This window comes from Bison bison, unplaced genomic scaffold, assembly GCF_000754665.1.
Source record: "Bison bison bison isolate TAMUID 2011002044 unplaced genomic scaffold, Bison_UMD1.0 scf7180017864270, whole genome shotgun sequence".
Lineage (NCBI taxonomy): Eukaryota > Metazoa > Chordata > Mammalia > Artiodactyla > Bovidae > Bison > Bison bison.
This window is the reverse complement of record NW_011494842.1, coordinates 2277605-2295754: the sequence shown is the minus strand read 5'-3', so window position 1 is coordinate 2295754 and position 18150 is coordinate 2277605. Positions and strand designations below refer to the sequence as shown.

General features: G+C 38.5%; 1 protein-coding gene across 2 annotated transcripts in view; it reads right to left on the bottom strand.

The window, feature by feature from the left end:
• The window catches only part of COL21A1 (collagen, type XXI, alpha 1), a 236889-nt gene that overhangs the window by 74572 nt on the left and 144167 nt on the right, over positions 1 to 18150 (bottom strand). For both annotated transcript variants that reach the window (XM_010848536.1, XM_010848535.1), the window contains exons 13-16: positions 2411 to 2464; positions 1874 to 1927; positions 1243 to 1296; positions 1066 to 1119 (exon numbers count right to left, since the gene is read on the bottom strand). In XM_010848536.1, the coding sequence (XP_010846838.1) occupies positions 1066 to 1119; positions 1243 to 1296; positions 1874 to 1927; positions 2411 to 2464 (216 nt within the window). The remainder of the gene's footprint in view (positions 1 to 1065; positions 1120 to 1242; positions 1297 to 1873; positions 1928 to 2410; positions 2465 to 18150) is intronic.

Sequence of the window (18150 nt, the reverse complement as noted above, 5' to 3'; positions counted from 1 at the left end):
GAATGCAAACTAGTACAGCCACTATGGAAAACAGTGTGGAGATTCCTTAAAAAACTGGAAATAGAACTGCCTTATGATCCAGCAATCCCACTGCTGGGCATACACACTGAGGAAACCAGAAGGGAAAGAGACACGTGTACCCCAATGTTCATCGCAACACTGTTTACAATAGCCAGGACATGGAAGCAACCTATATGTCCATCAGCAGATGAATGGATAAGAAAGCTGTGGTACATATACACAATGGAGTATTACTCAGACCGTTAAAAAGAATACATTTGAATGAGTTCTAATGAGATGGATGAAACTGGAATCTATATACAGAGTGAAGTAAGCCAGAAAGAAAAACACCAATACAGTATACTAATGCATACTATATGGAATTTAGAAAGATGGTAACAATAACCCTGTGTATGAGACAGCAAAAGAGACACCGATGTATAGATCAGTCTTATGGACTCTGTGGGAGAGGGAGAGGGTGGGGAGATTTGGGAGAATGGCATTGAAACATGTATAATATCATGTATGAAACGAGTCGCCAGTCCAGGTCCGATGCACGGTACTGGATGCTTGGGGCTGGTGCACTGGGACGACCCAGAGGGAGGGTAGGGGAGGGAGGAGGGAGGAGGGTTCAGGATGGGGAATGCAGGTATACCTGTGGCGGATTCATTTCGATATTTGGCAAAACTAATACAATATTGTAAAGTTTAAAAATAAAATAAAATTAAAAAAAAAAAAAAAAAACTGTTAGGGTTGAGGATTCATTCCCCTACTCTCTGAAAACAAAGTCAAATCCCTTGGAAGACACAGCTAAGTACCTGCGGCTCAGATCCACTAAACAAACCTATCTGAATGGCTCACTGAAGGAGCTTCTAATATCCTGGGATTTTATTTCCAACACATAAGAATTCATGATATATTCAAAATAAATTGATTATGATCTTTAAATTACAACTTTTAGTTCATTCATTTTATACCAATGTCACATGTAAACAAAAGTCTAGTATCTGTACATTTTTCTCATATTCACTCACTAGTTACAGAAATCTTTTCTGTGGTATTTACCTTGAAACCAGGGCTACCCATTAATCCATCCTTTCCATGTCTTCCAGGTTCTCCCTGGAAAATAAGGACAAGTATTTTAACATATTTTTGCACTAATGTTTCTTTTTTAAAAGAAGATAGTACAGGATAAATTTTATTTAATGTAGAATACTTAAGAAAAATTTCCGTCAAACTCACAGCACGTCCAGGAAGGCCAGGAAATCCAGCGTTCCCCTGTTCACCTTTCGCGCCCTGTTTTTAAAAACAAACAAAAACAATCCTTACAAGAAGATTTTGAAATTCCAACTCAAACTTAAGTAGGAAAGAAAGATAATGTCCTCAAGGACTGATAGAATGCTGGAGCCACAGCTTGTGTTGGCCCCGCAGCTTTCGGCAAAGCATTATGTTACCAGGACACACATGATGTTGAGAATAAGATGGATGCAGGATTATTACAAGCATCTAAACACAGAAACCACATCTAGGCAGAATTAAGAAGAAATGTGTATCTTAAATATAGAGAGAACATAATTTCCCTTCAGTGAGAAAAAATAAGAGTCTCCATGGACATGCTGTTAAACAGCTACTACTTCCAAGTAATCTCTTTCTATAAATATTTTGAAAGTTCATAAGCGTCAATAACACAAAGTATTCTTATAGAAAATCAAGCATAACAGTCAATAGTCATTTTTCTATTATTTCGTTGTTCTGAATAAACCCCACAGAGAAAGGTGAAAAAAAGCTAATTGCCAGAACAGTGGACTGGGACTGAAATTCCAATTTTCTATTTCCATTATATTGAAAGTTCAATATGATACTCTAAACTTCCCTTTTTGCCATAAAATCCAGGTGCTCCTTTATCTCCTTTGGGGCCCATTTCACCCTAAAAGACAAAATATAAATCCTGAGTTTTAGAGAAGTATTTAGTATTTCTCTTATAGATTAAAGAAAAACACCAATTATACACAACAGAATTTAATATGCTAACATCAAAGTAAAGTAGAAATAAAATTTTTAAAATTTATTTACAAAAGTCTTATATCCCAGGCTTTATAAAGCAAAAGCAAGGAAAAGTGAGGGCATCTGATACTCTAACAGGGCTTTATATGATAAAAGTTAAGAGAATTTCTGTATAATCAAAGTTACCCATCAATTTTTAAATACTATAAGATTTACAATACTATAAGATTTATGGCTGAAAAATTTTAAGGAAATTTGTAAAAGCTTTATGTAAACTATATACTAATCTTAACCTAGTCATTTAATATATGAGCATTTATTGATAGCACATTTATAACATAGAGTTATTTCAATTTGAAGTAAAATGCAACATTGCTTAATTTTATAAAGAACAGGTTTCTTCAACCTTTGATCCTGGTATTCCATGAAGCCCAGGAAAACCAGGAAGTCCACGGTCACCCTGAAAATAAAACAAATTAATTAAAGAAAACACATTTCAGCCTAAAAATATCAACATATACTCTTCCACCTCATTCTTGACAAAATCTATTGGAAACAATTCTGCAAACAGTTAAATATACATCTGCACTAAAACCCTGTCTCTATAAAAGACTAATCCTCTTTTAGCAGAGTTTCATTTATAATCAGAGAAGGAGAATATGAGAGGCCAGGGGAATCTCATCAACAGTCCTTACCCAACCTTAGAGAGCAGTCATCCATTCTAAAAACACTTAGGCTTTTATGTGGCAAGACCTAGGAGTTAATGGAAATGGCCGAGGGCTAACACTCTCCTGAGAGAGCCGTCCTCTGAGGTCCCAGCTCAGTGCAGATAGACCTGAGATGAAAGTCTAGGATTCTGCGGAGGATTTTTCTCCTATTGCAGATCTCAGTAAATTGTTTGTGAAAGTGAAAGTGAAGTTGCTCAGTCGTGTCCGACTCTTTGTCACCCAGTGGACTGTAGCCCACCAGGCTCCTCTGTCCATAGGATTCTCCAGGCAAGAATACTGGAGTGGGTTGCCATTTCCTTCTCCAGGGGATCTTCCCAACCCAGGGATCGAACCCAGGTCTCCCGCATTGCTGGCAGATGCTTTAACTACTGAGCTACCAGGGAAGCAGGTGTATATTCATATGTGTCTACCAGAGCCTCCTGTCTCACTCATATATACCCATTTAGCATTCCCTCCAGAGAGGGTCCTCCCGCCCCCAACCTAGGTAAATGCAAGATCCACCTTTCCTACCAGGGCTACCAAAACTGGTCTGCTTTCCCCACCAGAATGATGTTGTTATTGCGAACCAGGGAAACAGGAAAAAAGGTACAGTCTCTATCCTCATGGAGAAGGCGATGGCACCCCACTCCAGTACTCTTGCCTAGAAAAGCCCATGGACAGAGGAGCCTGATAGGCTGCAGTCCATGGGGTCGCGAAGAGTCGGACATGACTGAGCGACTTCACTTTCACTTTTCACTTTCACCCATTGGAGAAGGAAATGGCAACCCACTCCAGTGTTCTTGCCTGGAGAATCCCAGGGATGGGGGAGCCCTGTGGGCTGCCATCTATAGGGTCGCACAGAGTCGGACACGACTGAAGCGACTTAGCAGCATGAAGAGGGAAGGATCTATGTGATCTCCAGAAGAGGAAAGATGGAGAAAATCACAACAGTGTGATATTTGGTGGACATAATTTTAATACTTATTTCTGTGGGACTTAGTGCTGCTGTCTTACCTTCAAAAATCTTAATTGTCAAGACAGAGTTTCAAGAGAAGCCCAATGGCTCACTCAGCAAGATTTAGGTTAATTCACATTTATTTAGGCAAATTAAGACACTGCATACAAAAAATTTATGATTTTCTTAGCTGTCTGGTAGAGAGAGAAGAAGATGTGACCAATTATCTGTGACAGATGTAACTCTTAAAATTGCAATTTTAATGAAGGTTGTTTATTCACACGTTTTAAGGAGTTGACAGTTATTCAAGGCAAAGAACCCTTGAAAGGCTACTCTTTCCACCCTAAATTCCAAGTCACCAAATCACATGGTTACCTTACTACCCCATTTTTCCGTTTCCAGCATAAAGGTGAGAGAACTACCTGTCTGAATTGAGAGAAGAGTTGAAGGTCAGGTAGACAAGATACACTCTTGATAAGATGGAATTTAGCTGACTAATCAGTACTTAATAAAAGTACAAAAAGAAGGGTAAACTGAACTCCCTTTAAGGGTGAACCTAGTCCCACCTAAGAATTCCATTCTCTGACTACTTATAGAAGACACCATCTTCAAACTGGTGATATTTTCCTGGAGATAAGATAAAGCAACCTAAGATGAAGTGAGAAGACCAGGAAAATTAACCCACACTGGAACCAAGAAAACATAAAATCTGGACAAAACTACCCTCAATGTGCATAAGCAAGATTTTTAAGTAAAACTAAAAGGCACAGCATCCATATTAATATCCAGCAATGAAGAGGGGAGGAGCAGAGAAACAGTAAAATGCTTGGAGATTACTAAGGCAATATCTACAAAATACAAAGCACAAGAAAGGGAAACTCAAACCCAATACACTCAGCCAAGTAGCGTCCAAGGTTTAAGAGTAATAGGTAGCAAAGAAGTTGTAAAAGTAAGCCTGTGTCTACCTACAATGGTTCTGTAATGTGAAAGACAAATGCTGCTATGTTTGCCATTAAGCAGTTGAGTCATCAGTTACTGCAGGAAAGGTTAGCCTACGTTGATTAATATAAAAATTTATCTACTAGCAAAAAGAGGCTGCCAAATAATAATATTAAACAAAAATAAATATGGTGGTGGCTCTGAGGCTAGGTAGTGGCCACTGAAAAATTAATTTTGGAGGTTGGAAATACAGTGATTCGTGTAATGCAGTGAATATTTGGTGAAAACCTTGCTTGTAATTAACTGTAAAGGCAAAGAATGCATCCAATGAACTTAGCTAAAGAACTGAAAAAAAGAATGACAGTATCAGGAATCAGTTGGTATTGGCTACATTTGAAAAGGTAACTATAAAAGAGATCAGTTCAGAAAAGAATCAGCCAGTTTTCAAGTTGCAATTAAAAGAATAGACCAAGTCTAAAAATACTGGGATAGGGAGAATACACCTTTTAACCCCCATCTCTAATAGGCAAATTAAGAAATTGGAGAAGGCCTTTGAAAGAAGTTCAGTCAAAACACAGCCTCTGTAAAGGAACAACTCAAGTGTGTGCCCCTAAAAACCATTCTCAGTTCAGTCAGTTCAGTTCAGTTGAGTTGCTGAGTTGTGTCCGACTCTTTGCGACCCACCAGGCCTCCTTGTCCATTGCCAACTCCTGGAGCTTTCTCAAACTCACGTTCATTGAGTCGGTGATGCCATCCAACCATATCATCCTCTTCTGTCCCCTTCTCCTCCTGCCTTCAATGTTTCCCAGCATCAGGGTTTTTCAAATGAGTCATTTCTTCGCATCAGGTGGCCAAAGTATTGGAGTTTCAGCTTCAGCATCAGTCCTTCCAATGAATATTGAGGACTGATTTCCTTTAGGATGGATTGCAGTCCCTTGCAGTCCAAGGGACTCTCAAGAGTCTTCTCCAACACCACAGTTCAAAAGCATCAATTCTTCAGTGCTCAACTTTCTTTATAGTCCAACTCACATCCATACATGACTATTGGAAAACCTATAGCTTTGACTAGATGGACCTTTGTCAGCAAAGTAATGTCTCTGCTTTTTAATACGCTGTCTACGTTGGTCGTAACTTTCCTTCCAAGAAGCAAGCATCTTTTAATTTCATGGCTGCAGTCACCATCTGCAGTGATTTTGGAGCTCAAAAAAACAAGGTCTGTCACTGTTTCCAATGTTTCCTATTGTATTTGCCATGAAGTGATGGGACCAGATGCAATGAAATTAGTTTTCTGAATGTTGAGCTTTAAGCCAACTTTTTCACTCTCTTTAATTTTCATCAAGAGGCTCTTCAGTTCTTATTCACTTTCTGCCATAAGGGTGGTGTCATCTGCCTATCTGAGGTTATTGATATTCCTCACAGCAATCTTGACTCCAGCTTGTCCTTCATCCAGACCAGTGTTTCTCATGATGTACCCTGCATATAAGTTAAATAAGAGGGTGACAATATACAGCCTTGAAGTATTCCTTTCCCTATTTGGAACCAGTCTTGTTCCATGTCCAGTTCTAACTGTTACTTCTTGACTTGCATACAGATTTCTCAGGAGGCAGGTCAGGTGGTCTGGTATTCCCATCTCTTGAAGAATTTTCCACAGTTTGTTGTGGTCCACACAGTCAAAGGCTTTGGCATAGTCAATAAAGCAAAAGTAGATGTTTTTCTGGAACTCTCTTGCTTTTTCGTGTGATCCAATGGATACCGGCAATTTGATATCTGGATCCTCTGCCTTTTCTAAAACCAGCTTAAACATCTGGAATTGTGCAGTTCACATACTGTTGAAACCTGACTTGGAGAATTTTGAGCATTACTTTGCTAGCATGTGAGGTGAGTGCAATTGTGCAGTAGTTTGAGCATTCTTTGGCATTGCCTTTCTTTGGGATTGGAATGAACACTGACCTTTTCAAGTCCTGTGGCCACTGCTGAGTTTTCCAAATTTGCTGGCATATTGAGTGTAGCACTTTCACAGCATCATCCCTTAGGATTTGAAATAGCTCAACTGGAATTCCATCACCTCCTCTAGCTTTGTTCATAGTGATGCTTCTTAAGGCCCACTTGACTTCATACTCCAGGATGTCTGGCTCTAGGTGAGGGATCACACCGTTGTGGTTATCTATATCATGAAGATCTTTTTTGTACAGTTCTTCTGTGTATTTTTGCCACCTCTTCTTAATATCTTCTGCTTCTCTTAGATCCATAGCATTTCTGTCCTTTATTGAGCCCATCTTTGCATGAAATGTTCCCTTGGTATCTATCTCTAATTTTCTTGAAATGATCTCTAGTCTTTCCCATTCTATTGTTTTCCTCTATTTCTTTGCATTGAACACTGAGGAAGGCTTTCTTATCTCTTCTTGCTATTCTTTGGAACTCTTTATTCAAATGGGTATATCTTTCCTTTTCTCCTTTGTCTTTAGCTCTTCTATTCACAGCTATTTGTAAGGCCTCCTCAGACAGCCATTTTGCCTTTTTGCTTTTATTTTTCTTGAGGATGGTCACAATCCCTGCCTCCTATACAATGTCACAAACCTGTCCACAGTTATTCAGGCACTCTGTCAAATCTAATCCTTTGAATCTATTTCTTACTTCCACTGTATAATGGTAAGGGATTTGATTTACCTGAATGGTCTAGTAGTTTTCCCTACTTTCTTCAATTTAAGTCTGAATTTGGCAATAAGGAGTTCATGATCTGTGCCACAGTCAGCTCCCAGTCTTGTTTTTGCTGACTGTATAGAGCCTCTTCATTGTTAGCTGCAAAGAATATAATCAATCTGATTTTGGTATTGACCATCTGGTGATGTCCATATGTAGAGTCTTCTCTTTTGTTGTTGGAAGAGGGTGTTTGCTATGACCAGTGTGTTCTCTTGACAAAACTCTATTAGCCTTTGCCCAGCTTTGTGCACACCAGGACCCAGGAGAAATGAGCAGTGACCCCACTGGAGACTGACCCAGACTTGCCTGTGACTGTCCAGGAGTCTCTAGCAGAGGCGTGGGTCGGCACTGGCCTGCTGCAGGGCTGGGGGCACTGAGTGTAGCAGGGCATCATGCATGGGACCTTTTGAAGGAGGTCACCATTGTCACCATTATCTTCATTACCTCCACCAGAGTTTGGCCCATGTAAATTACAGGGAGGGAACACAGCTCCACCCATCAGCAGAAAATTGGATTAAAGATTTACTGAACATGGCCTTACCCATCAGAACAAGACCCAATTTTCCCTTCAGTCTCTCTCCCATCAGGAAGCTTCCATAAGCCTCTTATCCTTTTCCATCAGAGGGCAGACAGTCTGAAAACCACAGTCACAGGAAACTAACCAATCTGATCACATGGACCACAGCCTTGTCTAACTCAATGAAACTATGAACCATGCCATGTAGGGCCACCCAAGACGGACGGGTCATGGTGGAGAGTTCTGATAAAATGTGGTCCACTGGAGAAGGGAATGCCAAACCAATTCAGTACTCTTGCCTTGAGAACCCCATGAACATGAAAATCTATTCTCAAATTCTCTAAATTACTAAAAGTTGCTTCAAAACATTCTCTCAAGCTGGACATGATGGTTTAATAAAAAGAAACTGCTACTTATTATTAACTAACCAGTGAATGCAGAAATGGCCATGACTAAAATAAAACTGTGGATGATGCTACAGGCCAGAATCACAAGTCAACAATACAAAATTACAAATAAATATTTGCTGTTGAGAGAATTATTCTACCAAAAGAACCACAAATCTGGACTAAAAGAGACTATGACTGTGCAAAACTTTTAAACAAAGTTGCCTTGTATCACCACTGCTTTTAATGTTTTTCTGCCAGTTTTTACTAGCCCATGAATTAAGACAAAATATAAAAATAAAAGAGGTAAAACCTGGAAAGAAGACTACAAAATATATTTATTTATGATTATATCTCTATTTGCCAATATACCTATTACCTTGAAATAACTGATAAGAGAAATCAGTTAATTGCTGTTTTAAAAATTAACATATAAAACAGTTTTTATATGTATAAGCAATAACCAATATAAAAATATATTAAAGAAAATGTTCTACTTATAATAGGACCAAAAGAGACAAAAATTCCTACATATAAACTTAGGTAATGTTGAGAACCAATACAAAATAAATTATAATATTATTCCATTGAGTTTTAAGATTGAAATGAGAAGAAAGGTAAATCATAATCCTGAATAGGAAAACTCAATACTGAAGTGATGTTAGTGCCTCTAAAATTAATCCATAAATTCAAAGGAATCCTCATTAAAATAGAAATAGAAACCTCTTTTAAAAATTGAAAAAAAAGATACAGGACTTTATGTGGAAAAATAAGCATGTAAGAATAGCCAGGAAAATTTTGGTCATAAAGAGTAATGAAGAAGTACTAGGCCTGCCAATATTAAATCACATTATGAAGTGACAATAATTAAACAATTTGGCCGTGGAGAAGATGTAGACAGATAAGTGGAACAGAGTGGAAAGCCAAAAACACTGGACCCAAATGAAAATGGAAATTTAGAAATTGTGAATTGGTTTAGAAATGGTTTTTAAAATAAATGGAGAAAAAGTGAAATTTCATAAATACTGTTGCAGTAATTGGCTATTCTTTTAGAAAAAGAAAGGTAAAAATATGAATACTCATCTAACTTTACTCCAAATACCAAAAATTTTAAGATTAAAATATAAAATAATAGAAATTTTAAAAATTAAATCATGCATAATTGTATTCAAAATGTTAGAATGCTGAAGCTTTCTATACAGATACAATATAGGAGAAAAGATGTAAAACTTTATATATATGTACATATACATATATTATATATATACATATTTTAAATTTCTGTATGACTAAAATTCTAAAAAACAAATTAAAACACATAATATAATTCAGGAAAATTATTTTCACAGAATTTATGACATGCATATAAAAATCATTCTTAAAAAAGATGAACAGCCCAGAAGGAAAAAAATGCATATGAATAAAAATCAAATTGCAGAGAAGTAACATTATTTCCATGATTATACAGTGGAAGTGACAAATAGATTCAGGGGATTAGATCTGATAGAGTGCCTGAAGAACTATGGATGGAGGTTCGTGACATTGTACAGGAGGCAGGGATCAAGATCATCCCCAAGAAAAAATTCAAAAAAGCAAAATAGTTGTCTGAGGAGGCCTTACAAATAGCTGAGAAAAGAAAAGAAGAAAAAGACAAAGGAGAAAAGGAAAGATAAACCCATTTGAATGCAGAGTTCCAAAGAATAGCAAGGAGAGATAAGAAAGCCTTCCTCAGTGATCAATGCAAAGAAATAGAGGAAAACAATATAATGGGAAAGACTAGAGATCTCTTCAAGAAAATTAGAGATACCAAGGGAACATTTCATGCAAAGATGGGCTCAATAAAGGACAGAAATGGTATGGGCCTAACAGAAGCAGAAGATATTAAGAAGAGGTGGCAAAAATACACAGAAGAACTGTACAAAAAAGATCTTCATGATCCAGATAACCACAGTGGTGTGATTCCTCACCTAGAGCCAGACATCCTGGAGTATGAAGTCAAGTGGGCCTTAGGAAGCATCAGTACAAACAAAGCTAGTGGAGGTGATGGAATTCCATTGAGCTATTTCAAATCTTAAAAGATGATGCTGTGAAAGTGCTACACTCAATATGCCAGCAAAATTGAAAAACTCAGCAGTGGCCACAGGACTTGAAAAGGTCAGTTTTCATTCCAATCCCAAAGAAAGGAAATGCCAAAGAATGCTCAAACTACCGCACAATTGCACTCATCTCACACGCTAGCAAAGTAATGCTCAAAATTTTCCAAGACAGGCTTCAACAGTACATGAACCGTGAACTTCCAGATGTTCAAGCTGGATTTAGAAAAGGTAGAGGAACCAGAGATCAAATTGCCAACATCCATTGCAAGAGAGTTCCAGAAAAACATCTACTTTTGCTTTATTGACTATGCCAAAGCCTTTGATTGTGTGGACCACAATAAACTGTGGAAAAGTCTTCAAGGATGGGAATACCAGACCACCTGACCTGCCTCCTGAGAAATCTGTATGCAGGTCAAGAAGCAACAGTTAGAACTGGACATGGAACAACAACAAATAGGGAAAGGAGTACGTCAAGGCTGTATATTGTCACCCTGCTTATTTAGTTCATATGTAGAGTACATCATGCAAAATGCTGGACTGGATAAAGCAGAAACTGGAATCAAGATTTCTGGGAGAAAAATCAATAACCTAAGGTAGGCAGATGACACCACCCTTATGGCAGAAAGCGAAGAAGAACTAAAGAGCCTCTTGATGAAAATGAAAGAGGAGAGTGAAAAAGTTGGCTTAAAACTCAACGTTCATAAAAGTAAGTTCATAGCATCCTGTCCCATCTCCTGGCAAATTATGGGGAAACAATGGAAACAGTGACAGACTTCTTTTTGGGGATCTCCAAAATCACTGCAGATGGTGACTGCAGCCATGGAATTAAAAGACACTTGCTCCTTGGAAGAAAAGTATGACTAACCTAGATACCATATTAAAAAGCAGAGACATTACTTTGCTGACAAAGGTCTATCCAGTCAAAGCTATGGTTTTTCCAGTAGTCATGCATTGATGTGAGAGTTGGACTGTAAAGAAAGCTGAGCGCCGAAGAATCAATGCTTTTGAACTGTGGTGTTGGAAAAGACTCTTGAGAGTTCCTTGGACTGCAAGGAGATCCAACCAGTCCATCCTAAAGGAAATCACTCCTGAATATTCACTGAAAGGACTGATGCTGAAACTCCAATACTTTGGCTACCTGATGCAAAGAACTGACTCATTTGAAAAGACCCTGATGCTGGGAAATATTGAAAACAGGAGGAGAAGGGGACAACAGAGGATGAGATGGTTGGATAGCATCACTGACTTAATGGACATGAGTTTGAGTAAGCTCTGGGAGTTGGTGGTGGACAGGGAGGCCTGGCGAGCTGCAGTCTGCGGGCTCTCAAGGAGTCAGAAATGACTGAGTGGCTGAACTGTACTAAACTGGATACTGTTTCCAAAATCACATGACAGGGTACTTAACCTTACTCACTAAAAAAGAATTACAAATCAAACCAGTATCATTTTGAACTTATAGTAATTAAAATCAGAAATTTTAATGAGTATCAATGCTGAAAAATGTGTGGGAAAAGATATTTTCCACATACTTGTTGATGGAGTACACACTTTCTTGAAGGTAAACAATTTGCATTAAAATTTAGTTATGAAATTAACCCTTTGATTCTCTAATCAATTCCACCTCTGAGAACTTTTCCTATGGATATACTCAGAAAAATTTACTGAGAAATACATACAAAGATGTTCATTACAGTCTTGTTGATAATATACCCACACTAAGGAACCACAGCACCCCTAAGTTAGAGGTTCCTTAAGTTGGAAAAAAACAGCTCCTATAAGTCTATAGCTGTGATTAAGCTTCTGTTTACAGTTTCACTCACAAAGCCTTTTTGAATTTTCAACTTTCCACTAAACTGCTTGAGTTTTTTTCAACTCTCATCTTTGGCACATAATGCCAATAATCTCTCTTCAAACAGTTCTTTGTATGCGTCATGTGCTTTATTAGACCCCAGTCTCCTTGAGAAAAACATCCATTCTCCATGCACTCCTATTTTGTCTTATTAGATGTGATAATTATTTATCAATATTTATATTCTCACTTCTAAGCTTATGGGGGAATCACACTTGTCTGACACTTGAAGTTGGTGTGGTTTACAAAATTTGCTCTGGCTAAATAATGATGAGTGGAAGTGGTTTAAGAATAGCTGTTTGATTCTCCAAGGACCTGGTAGCATAATTAGTTATAATCTAGAGAGTGAAACTTCTGTTAGCCTGAGTCTGCTAAGAACTTAGTTTAATTTAATGAGCAATAAATCTTTTGTTTTAAGGCATCAGCATTTGGGATTTGTCTGTCATTGCAGCATAACCTACTCTGTCCTAGCTGATGACTTAATGATGATTCATGATAATTTACTGAATAAATAAAATACTTCCATTTTTTAAAATACAGTAAATACTCGAGTCCTCCAAGAAAATTCCATTAAAATAATTATTTTGAGGAGTCACACTCTTGGTTTCCACTTAGTTTACAAGAGATTAGAATCAAAGAGAATCCAACATTTGCAGTAAAATAGTTCCATTTTCTCCAGGTTGCCTCCAACCCTTTTATGACTGATGAACATGCCTTTGATGAGACTGTCAATCTGATAGGTTGATTAAGAGTCACAGTCTCCAAAGTTAGGCTGAGATTACTTCTTTGAGTAGCAAGAAAATATGAAAACTAATATTTTAAAACTCTCATTCTTTTAAAATTAACATGTGTCTGTGTTTTTAATGTATATAATCCTTTGTTCAGTAGCACAGTGTATAATTCATATATGGGACTACATGCCCAAATGAGTTGACTCATTGGAAAATACTCTGATGCTGGGAGGGATTGGGGGAAGGAGGAGAAGGGGACAAAAGAGGATAAGATGGCTGGATGGCATCACTGACTCGATGGATGTGAGTCTGGGTGATCTCCAGGAGTTGGTGATGGACAGGAAGGCCTGGCGTGCTGCGATTCATGGGGTCGCAAAGAGTCGGACACGACTGAGCGACTGAACTGAACTGAACATGCCCAAAAGTTTTTCACTGCAAAGATTTTGCAGTTTAAAAATTTTGATGAACCAAGATCTAAAGTGAACAACCCCTTCCTTCTCAAAAGTGATTTTTTTTTTTTCTTTCTTAAAGCCTTTATTTCTGAGATATGGCAGAAACATCTTACAGGTACACATGGAAAAGTAAGATTATGAATCCACTCGCATGGCGCAATCAGTGCAAACCATCACTCATCCCTCCAGCCTCCTCCTCCCTCCCCTTTTCCCCCTCCTCCCCTGCCCTTCCTCATCCCTTCCCCCCTTTCCCCTCCCCTTCTCCTCAGCTGCTCACAGGCCTTTCCATACTGCAGCTAATAGAGCAAAAAAGGAATAATCACACTGTTAAAAAAGATTCTGGTGAAAGCAAAAAAAAAATAGGGTGAAAAGAAAGCCACACTGAGATGAAGACATTTTGTTTCAACCCCTAATTCTTGAGTAAATTCAGGCAGATGACAAGTTTCTCATTTCTCAGTTTCAAACTTGTAAAAAAGGGATTATCTAGCTCAGAATTACTGTAAAATGGGCAAGGCATGATTTATGCTACTAACCTTATAGGACTTTTTGTGAAGAGGCATGCGATAGAGAATGCATGTGGATAACATACACGCAAGTATATCTAAAAATAAAACAGAAAAACTAGACCCAACAGTAACACCTTCAGGCATCCAAGATAGTACACGTCTTCTACCTCTTCTTTGTTTCTTATCCTCTTAGATAAAAGCAGACACTAAGTGTCACGTGGGCTCAGGCCAGATTTACTGGTAGCTATTTAAATCTACTAGTACATTCCCTCTCTAACAGGGGCATTCCCTTGGGCTTGGGAGTCACCGTTGGACTACGCCTTCCAGAGCATCTCTGCCACAGTTTATCAGTGAGCACAACACAGGGCACACTCAAGTGAAGACAAGAGATGAGAGTCTGAAATCAAGAAAAGACGAAACATTCTGTAAAAACTCAACGAAAGTTTTAAGCTTCCCAATGACGGCAGTAGAGAAAAAGGAAACAAGACAAGAAGTGGCAGAGCAGCTAAGAAATGAGGCAGGACGTAGAATGAACGGTTATTCATCATGAACTGAGAGGCTGAATCCAGTATAGTGCCCTACAAGGAAAGAGGGTGAAGAATCAGGAAACAGTCGAGAGTTTGCAAAAGCATCTGCAGACGTAGGGAAAGACAAAACACACAGGTCAGCACCACATGGACAGATGGGAGGGAAGCTCAGCCAAGCCTGACTCCAGAGAAGATTTCTGGAGGGTCCTGCTGCCTTGGAGGAAAAGCTTCTAAGGAAAGGAGGTAGGAGAGAAGGAAACCGTGGTGCCACTTCTTCTCTACAAAGGAGAGAAAGTTTTTCTAAAAGAGCCTTGCTTATAACAACTTCACGATTTCCCCAGATTCAGATGAAACAAAACATTTCATTAAGAAAAAAGTGTGTGTGGATATTTATTTAATAATACTTTATTATTTATTCTACAATTTATAACACATACTTATGCATGCATACATGCATGAGTCATGTCTGACTCTTTGCAACCCTATGGACTGTAGCCCACCAGGTTCCATCTGTCCAGGGGATTCTCCAGGCAAGAATGCTGGAATGGGTTGCCATGCCCTCCTCCAAGGGATCTTCCTGACCCAGGATCAAACCCACATCTCTTACATCTACCTGTATTGGCAAGGGGGTTCTTTATGACTAGCGCCACCTAGGAAGCCCCAACATACACTGATACCAATATATGCTTATCACTGATGTGGATATATATTTGACACATAAATTGATATTCATATTCATTTATATTTAATAATAATAGAATAATAAACTATCATTGGAGGAGAGGAAGGGCATGGGGTTGAAACTGGGACTCCCCAATATCTAGAGAACAGAGAGAGAAGACAACAATTAAATCATGAAAAGGGAACCAGTGAAAGCAAGAGAAAACCTAGGAACATGTGGTCCCAGAAGCCAGGAGAAGAATAGTTCCAAAAAGAAGGCAATAGATAGTTGTGTCAAATGCTGCTGAGACACAGATAAAGAGAGATATCTGAAAACAACAACTCCTGGCTTTCAAAGAGAGGGGAAACTGATGATCTAATCATGCAACATAAGGTTGGGATAGGCAACCTCCTGGAGGGGGTTCAAGAGAGTTTCTGAGTATTTACATTGTGATGGGAAACAGAAAAATAGGGGCTAGCTGAAGGAAGCTTTGTAGTGGGTTTACCTTGGTACGTTTCTGATGGGTCATGCCTTGGGTGACTGGGAAAATTTAATGAAGAAAGATCAAAGTAGCCATATGGTCCAGCAACCCTGCCCCTGGGCATGTAACCTAACAAAACTATAATTTGAATAAGTATCTGCATGCCTGTGTTCACAGCAGTGCCATGTACAATAACCAAGACATAAAAACAGCCTAAGCATCCATCAATAGATGGGTGGATAAAGAAGACATGGGGTCTATCTGTCTGTCTATCTATCTACAATAGAATATTACTCAGCAAAAAAAGAATGAAATAATGCCATTTGCAACAACATGGATGAACTTAGAGATTATCACACTAAGTGAAGTAAGCCAGAAAGAGAAAGACGTACACTTATGTGTGGAATATAAATATAATATTATATATATATATAAAATACAGCTTATATGTGGCATCCAAAATGTGACACAAGTGAACTTATCCATGAAATAGAAACAGACTCACAGACACAGAGAACAGACTGGGGGTGCCGAGGGGGAGGGGCTGGGGGAGCCATAGAGCGGGAGTCTGGGATTAGCAGATGCAACCTGTTATTTACAGCATGCATAAACAAGGCCCTACTGTATGGCACAGACAACTGTACTGAATATCCTGCGGATAAACCACAATGGACAGGAATATGAAAAAGAATGCTTACATACATCACATCATGTGAAACATATGTGTGCAGGCCAGGTTGCTTGAGTCATGCCTGACTCTTTGTGACCCTATGAATTATAGACCACCAGGCTCCTCTGTCCACGGGGATTCTGCAGGCAAGAATACTGGAATGGGTTGCTGTGCGCTCCTCCAGGGGATCTTCCAGACCCAGGGATGGAACCCACTTCTCTTATGTCTCCTGTATTGGCAGGCTGGTTCTTTACCACTAGCGCCACCTGGGAAGCCCATAGAACATATATGTATACACACACACACACACACACAACTGAGTCATTCTGCTCACTCTGAGTCATTCTGTTGTACAGAAGAAATCAGCACAACATTGTAAATCAACTTTATTTCAATCAATTTTTTTTTTTTTAAAGAAAAAGCTTGAGACACAGAAGAGCAGGACTAATGAATAACACAGTAATGGAGAAGGATGAGACCTAGAGCACATAGGAGGGCTGGGCATTACACAAGGACAGTTCACCATGGCAACAGAAGAGAGGGCAGAATAGAGCTACACACACATCAACGAGGGTAAAGGGAGCAAAACAAGGTTTACGGCACTCCTGAAGGTGCAATCCAACACTAAGAGAAACAATAATGGATAAACTACAATTTTTTTTTTTTTGGCAGTTTACAAATCACCATGATGATCATGGTCATCATCCCTAATTTACAGTGTTTAATTCTGGTCAAACATATGCATGGCCTTAGTTAGTCTGCACAACAAGGCTATGAAGAAATACTTGTAGCCCAACCTTCTAGATTTGGGAAAACAGATTTAAAGACATTAAGAAGCATGACTAGGAAGGTGAAGCAGTCTAAATTCAGGGTACAGCCTGAAACTTGTCACTGCATTAAGCTTTCCCCCACCTTGCAACACACAGGGGCACACACCCACGTTTGGGCCACGGGGCTATCAGAAATCTACATGGGCAGACTACTCTCCCTAGTTAAGAAAGAAGGAAAAAGAAGAATAAAGAAGTAAAAAGTGGCCCCTTCCTAAGCCAATTCTATTTCTCCCTCCTATGTCATTACTGGCTTTGTTTAAATTTTATTAAAAAAAAAAAATCTATCTACAGGAACACTGCTAGAGGTGAGAGGTGAAGAAGTAAAGCCACTGGAATGCTGAATTTTAAAATATTATTCCCTAATAACCCTTTCAGCTGGGTCCTTTATTACTATTCTCAACATATATATATTGGAATTCCTTGATTGTGTAATAGATGTCACTGTAACATCACTTCAGCTTTTGCCTTTCAAAGCCCAGATAATGAGGCTTATTCATCTAAGAAAGGCTCGCTCATCACATGATGCCCTAATATGATGCTGAGAGCAAGTGGACAAAGAGATCCTGAAAAGACAATTCAAGTGTTTGATGCTCTGATGAAGATACTAAACAAAATGTATATAACTGGTACCATAAAGATAACCTTAGTTAGAATTAAGATATATTTTTTCTTAAATCCTGAAAAACAAATGATGAATTTGAACAAAGTCTGGATAGTTTAAAAAAATTATTAATGCTTCCTGTGTCTCTAAAATTGCATTTGCCATGCCAAGTTCATAGTCAATTAGAAAACCCATAAATATACATCAGTTAATCAACCCAGCTTAATGTTTTTTAACAAAATATATTTCTCCACATGATTTAAATTTATTAGGCTTACTTAAGGTTGGGGAAGTGCTTTGAAGTAGTTAAAGTATTTCTTAGAGTCCAAAGAATAGCTTTGGACTGAAAGTCATCAACTGAAGACCATTTGGTGGATAAGATGTCCTCTTAATTTTGTAAATTCAGGGAAAAAGAGACCATACAAAATCTATATACATTCTCTTCCCTGATATGTGAGGAACAAATGTTACAGTCAGCAAGAAAGTGCATATAATTTTAATTATCTTAAGTGGAAACTCCCATGGGAGTTTTCAGTGG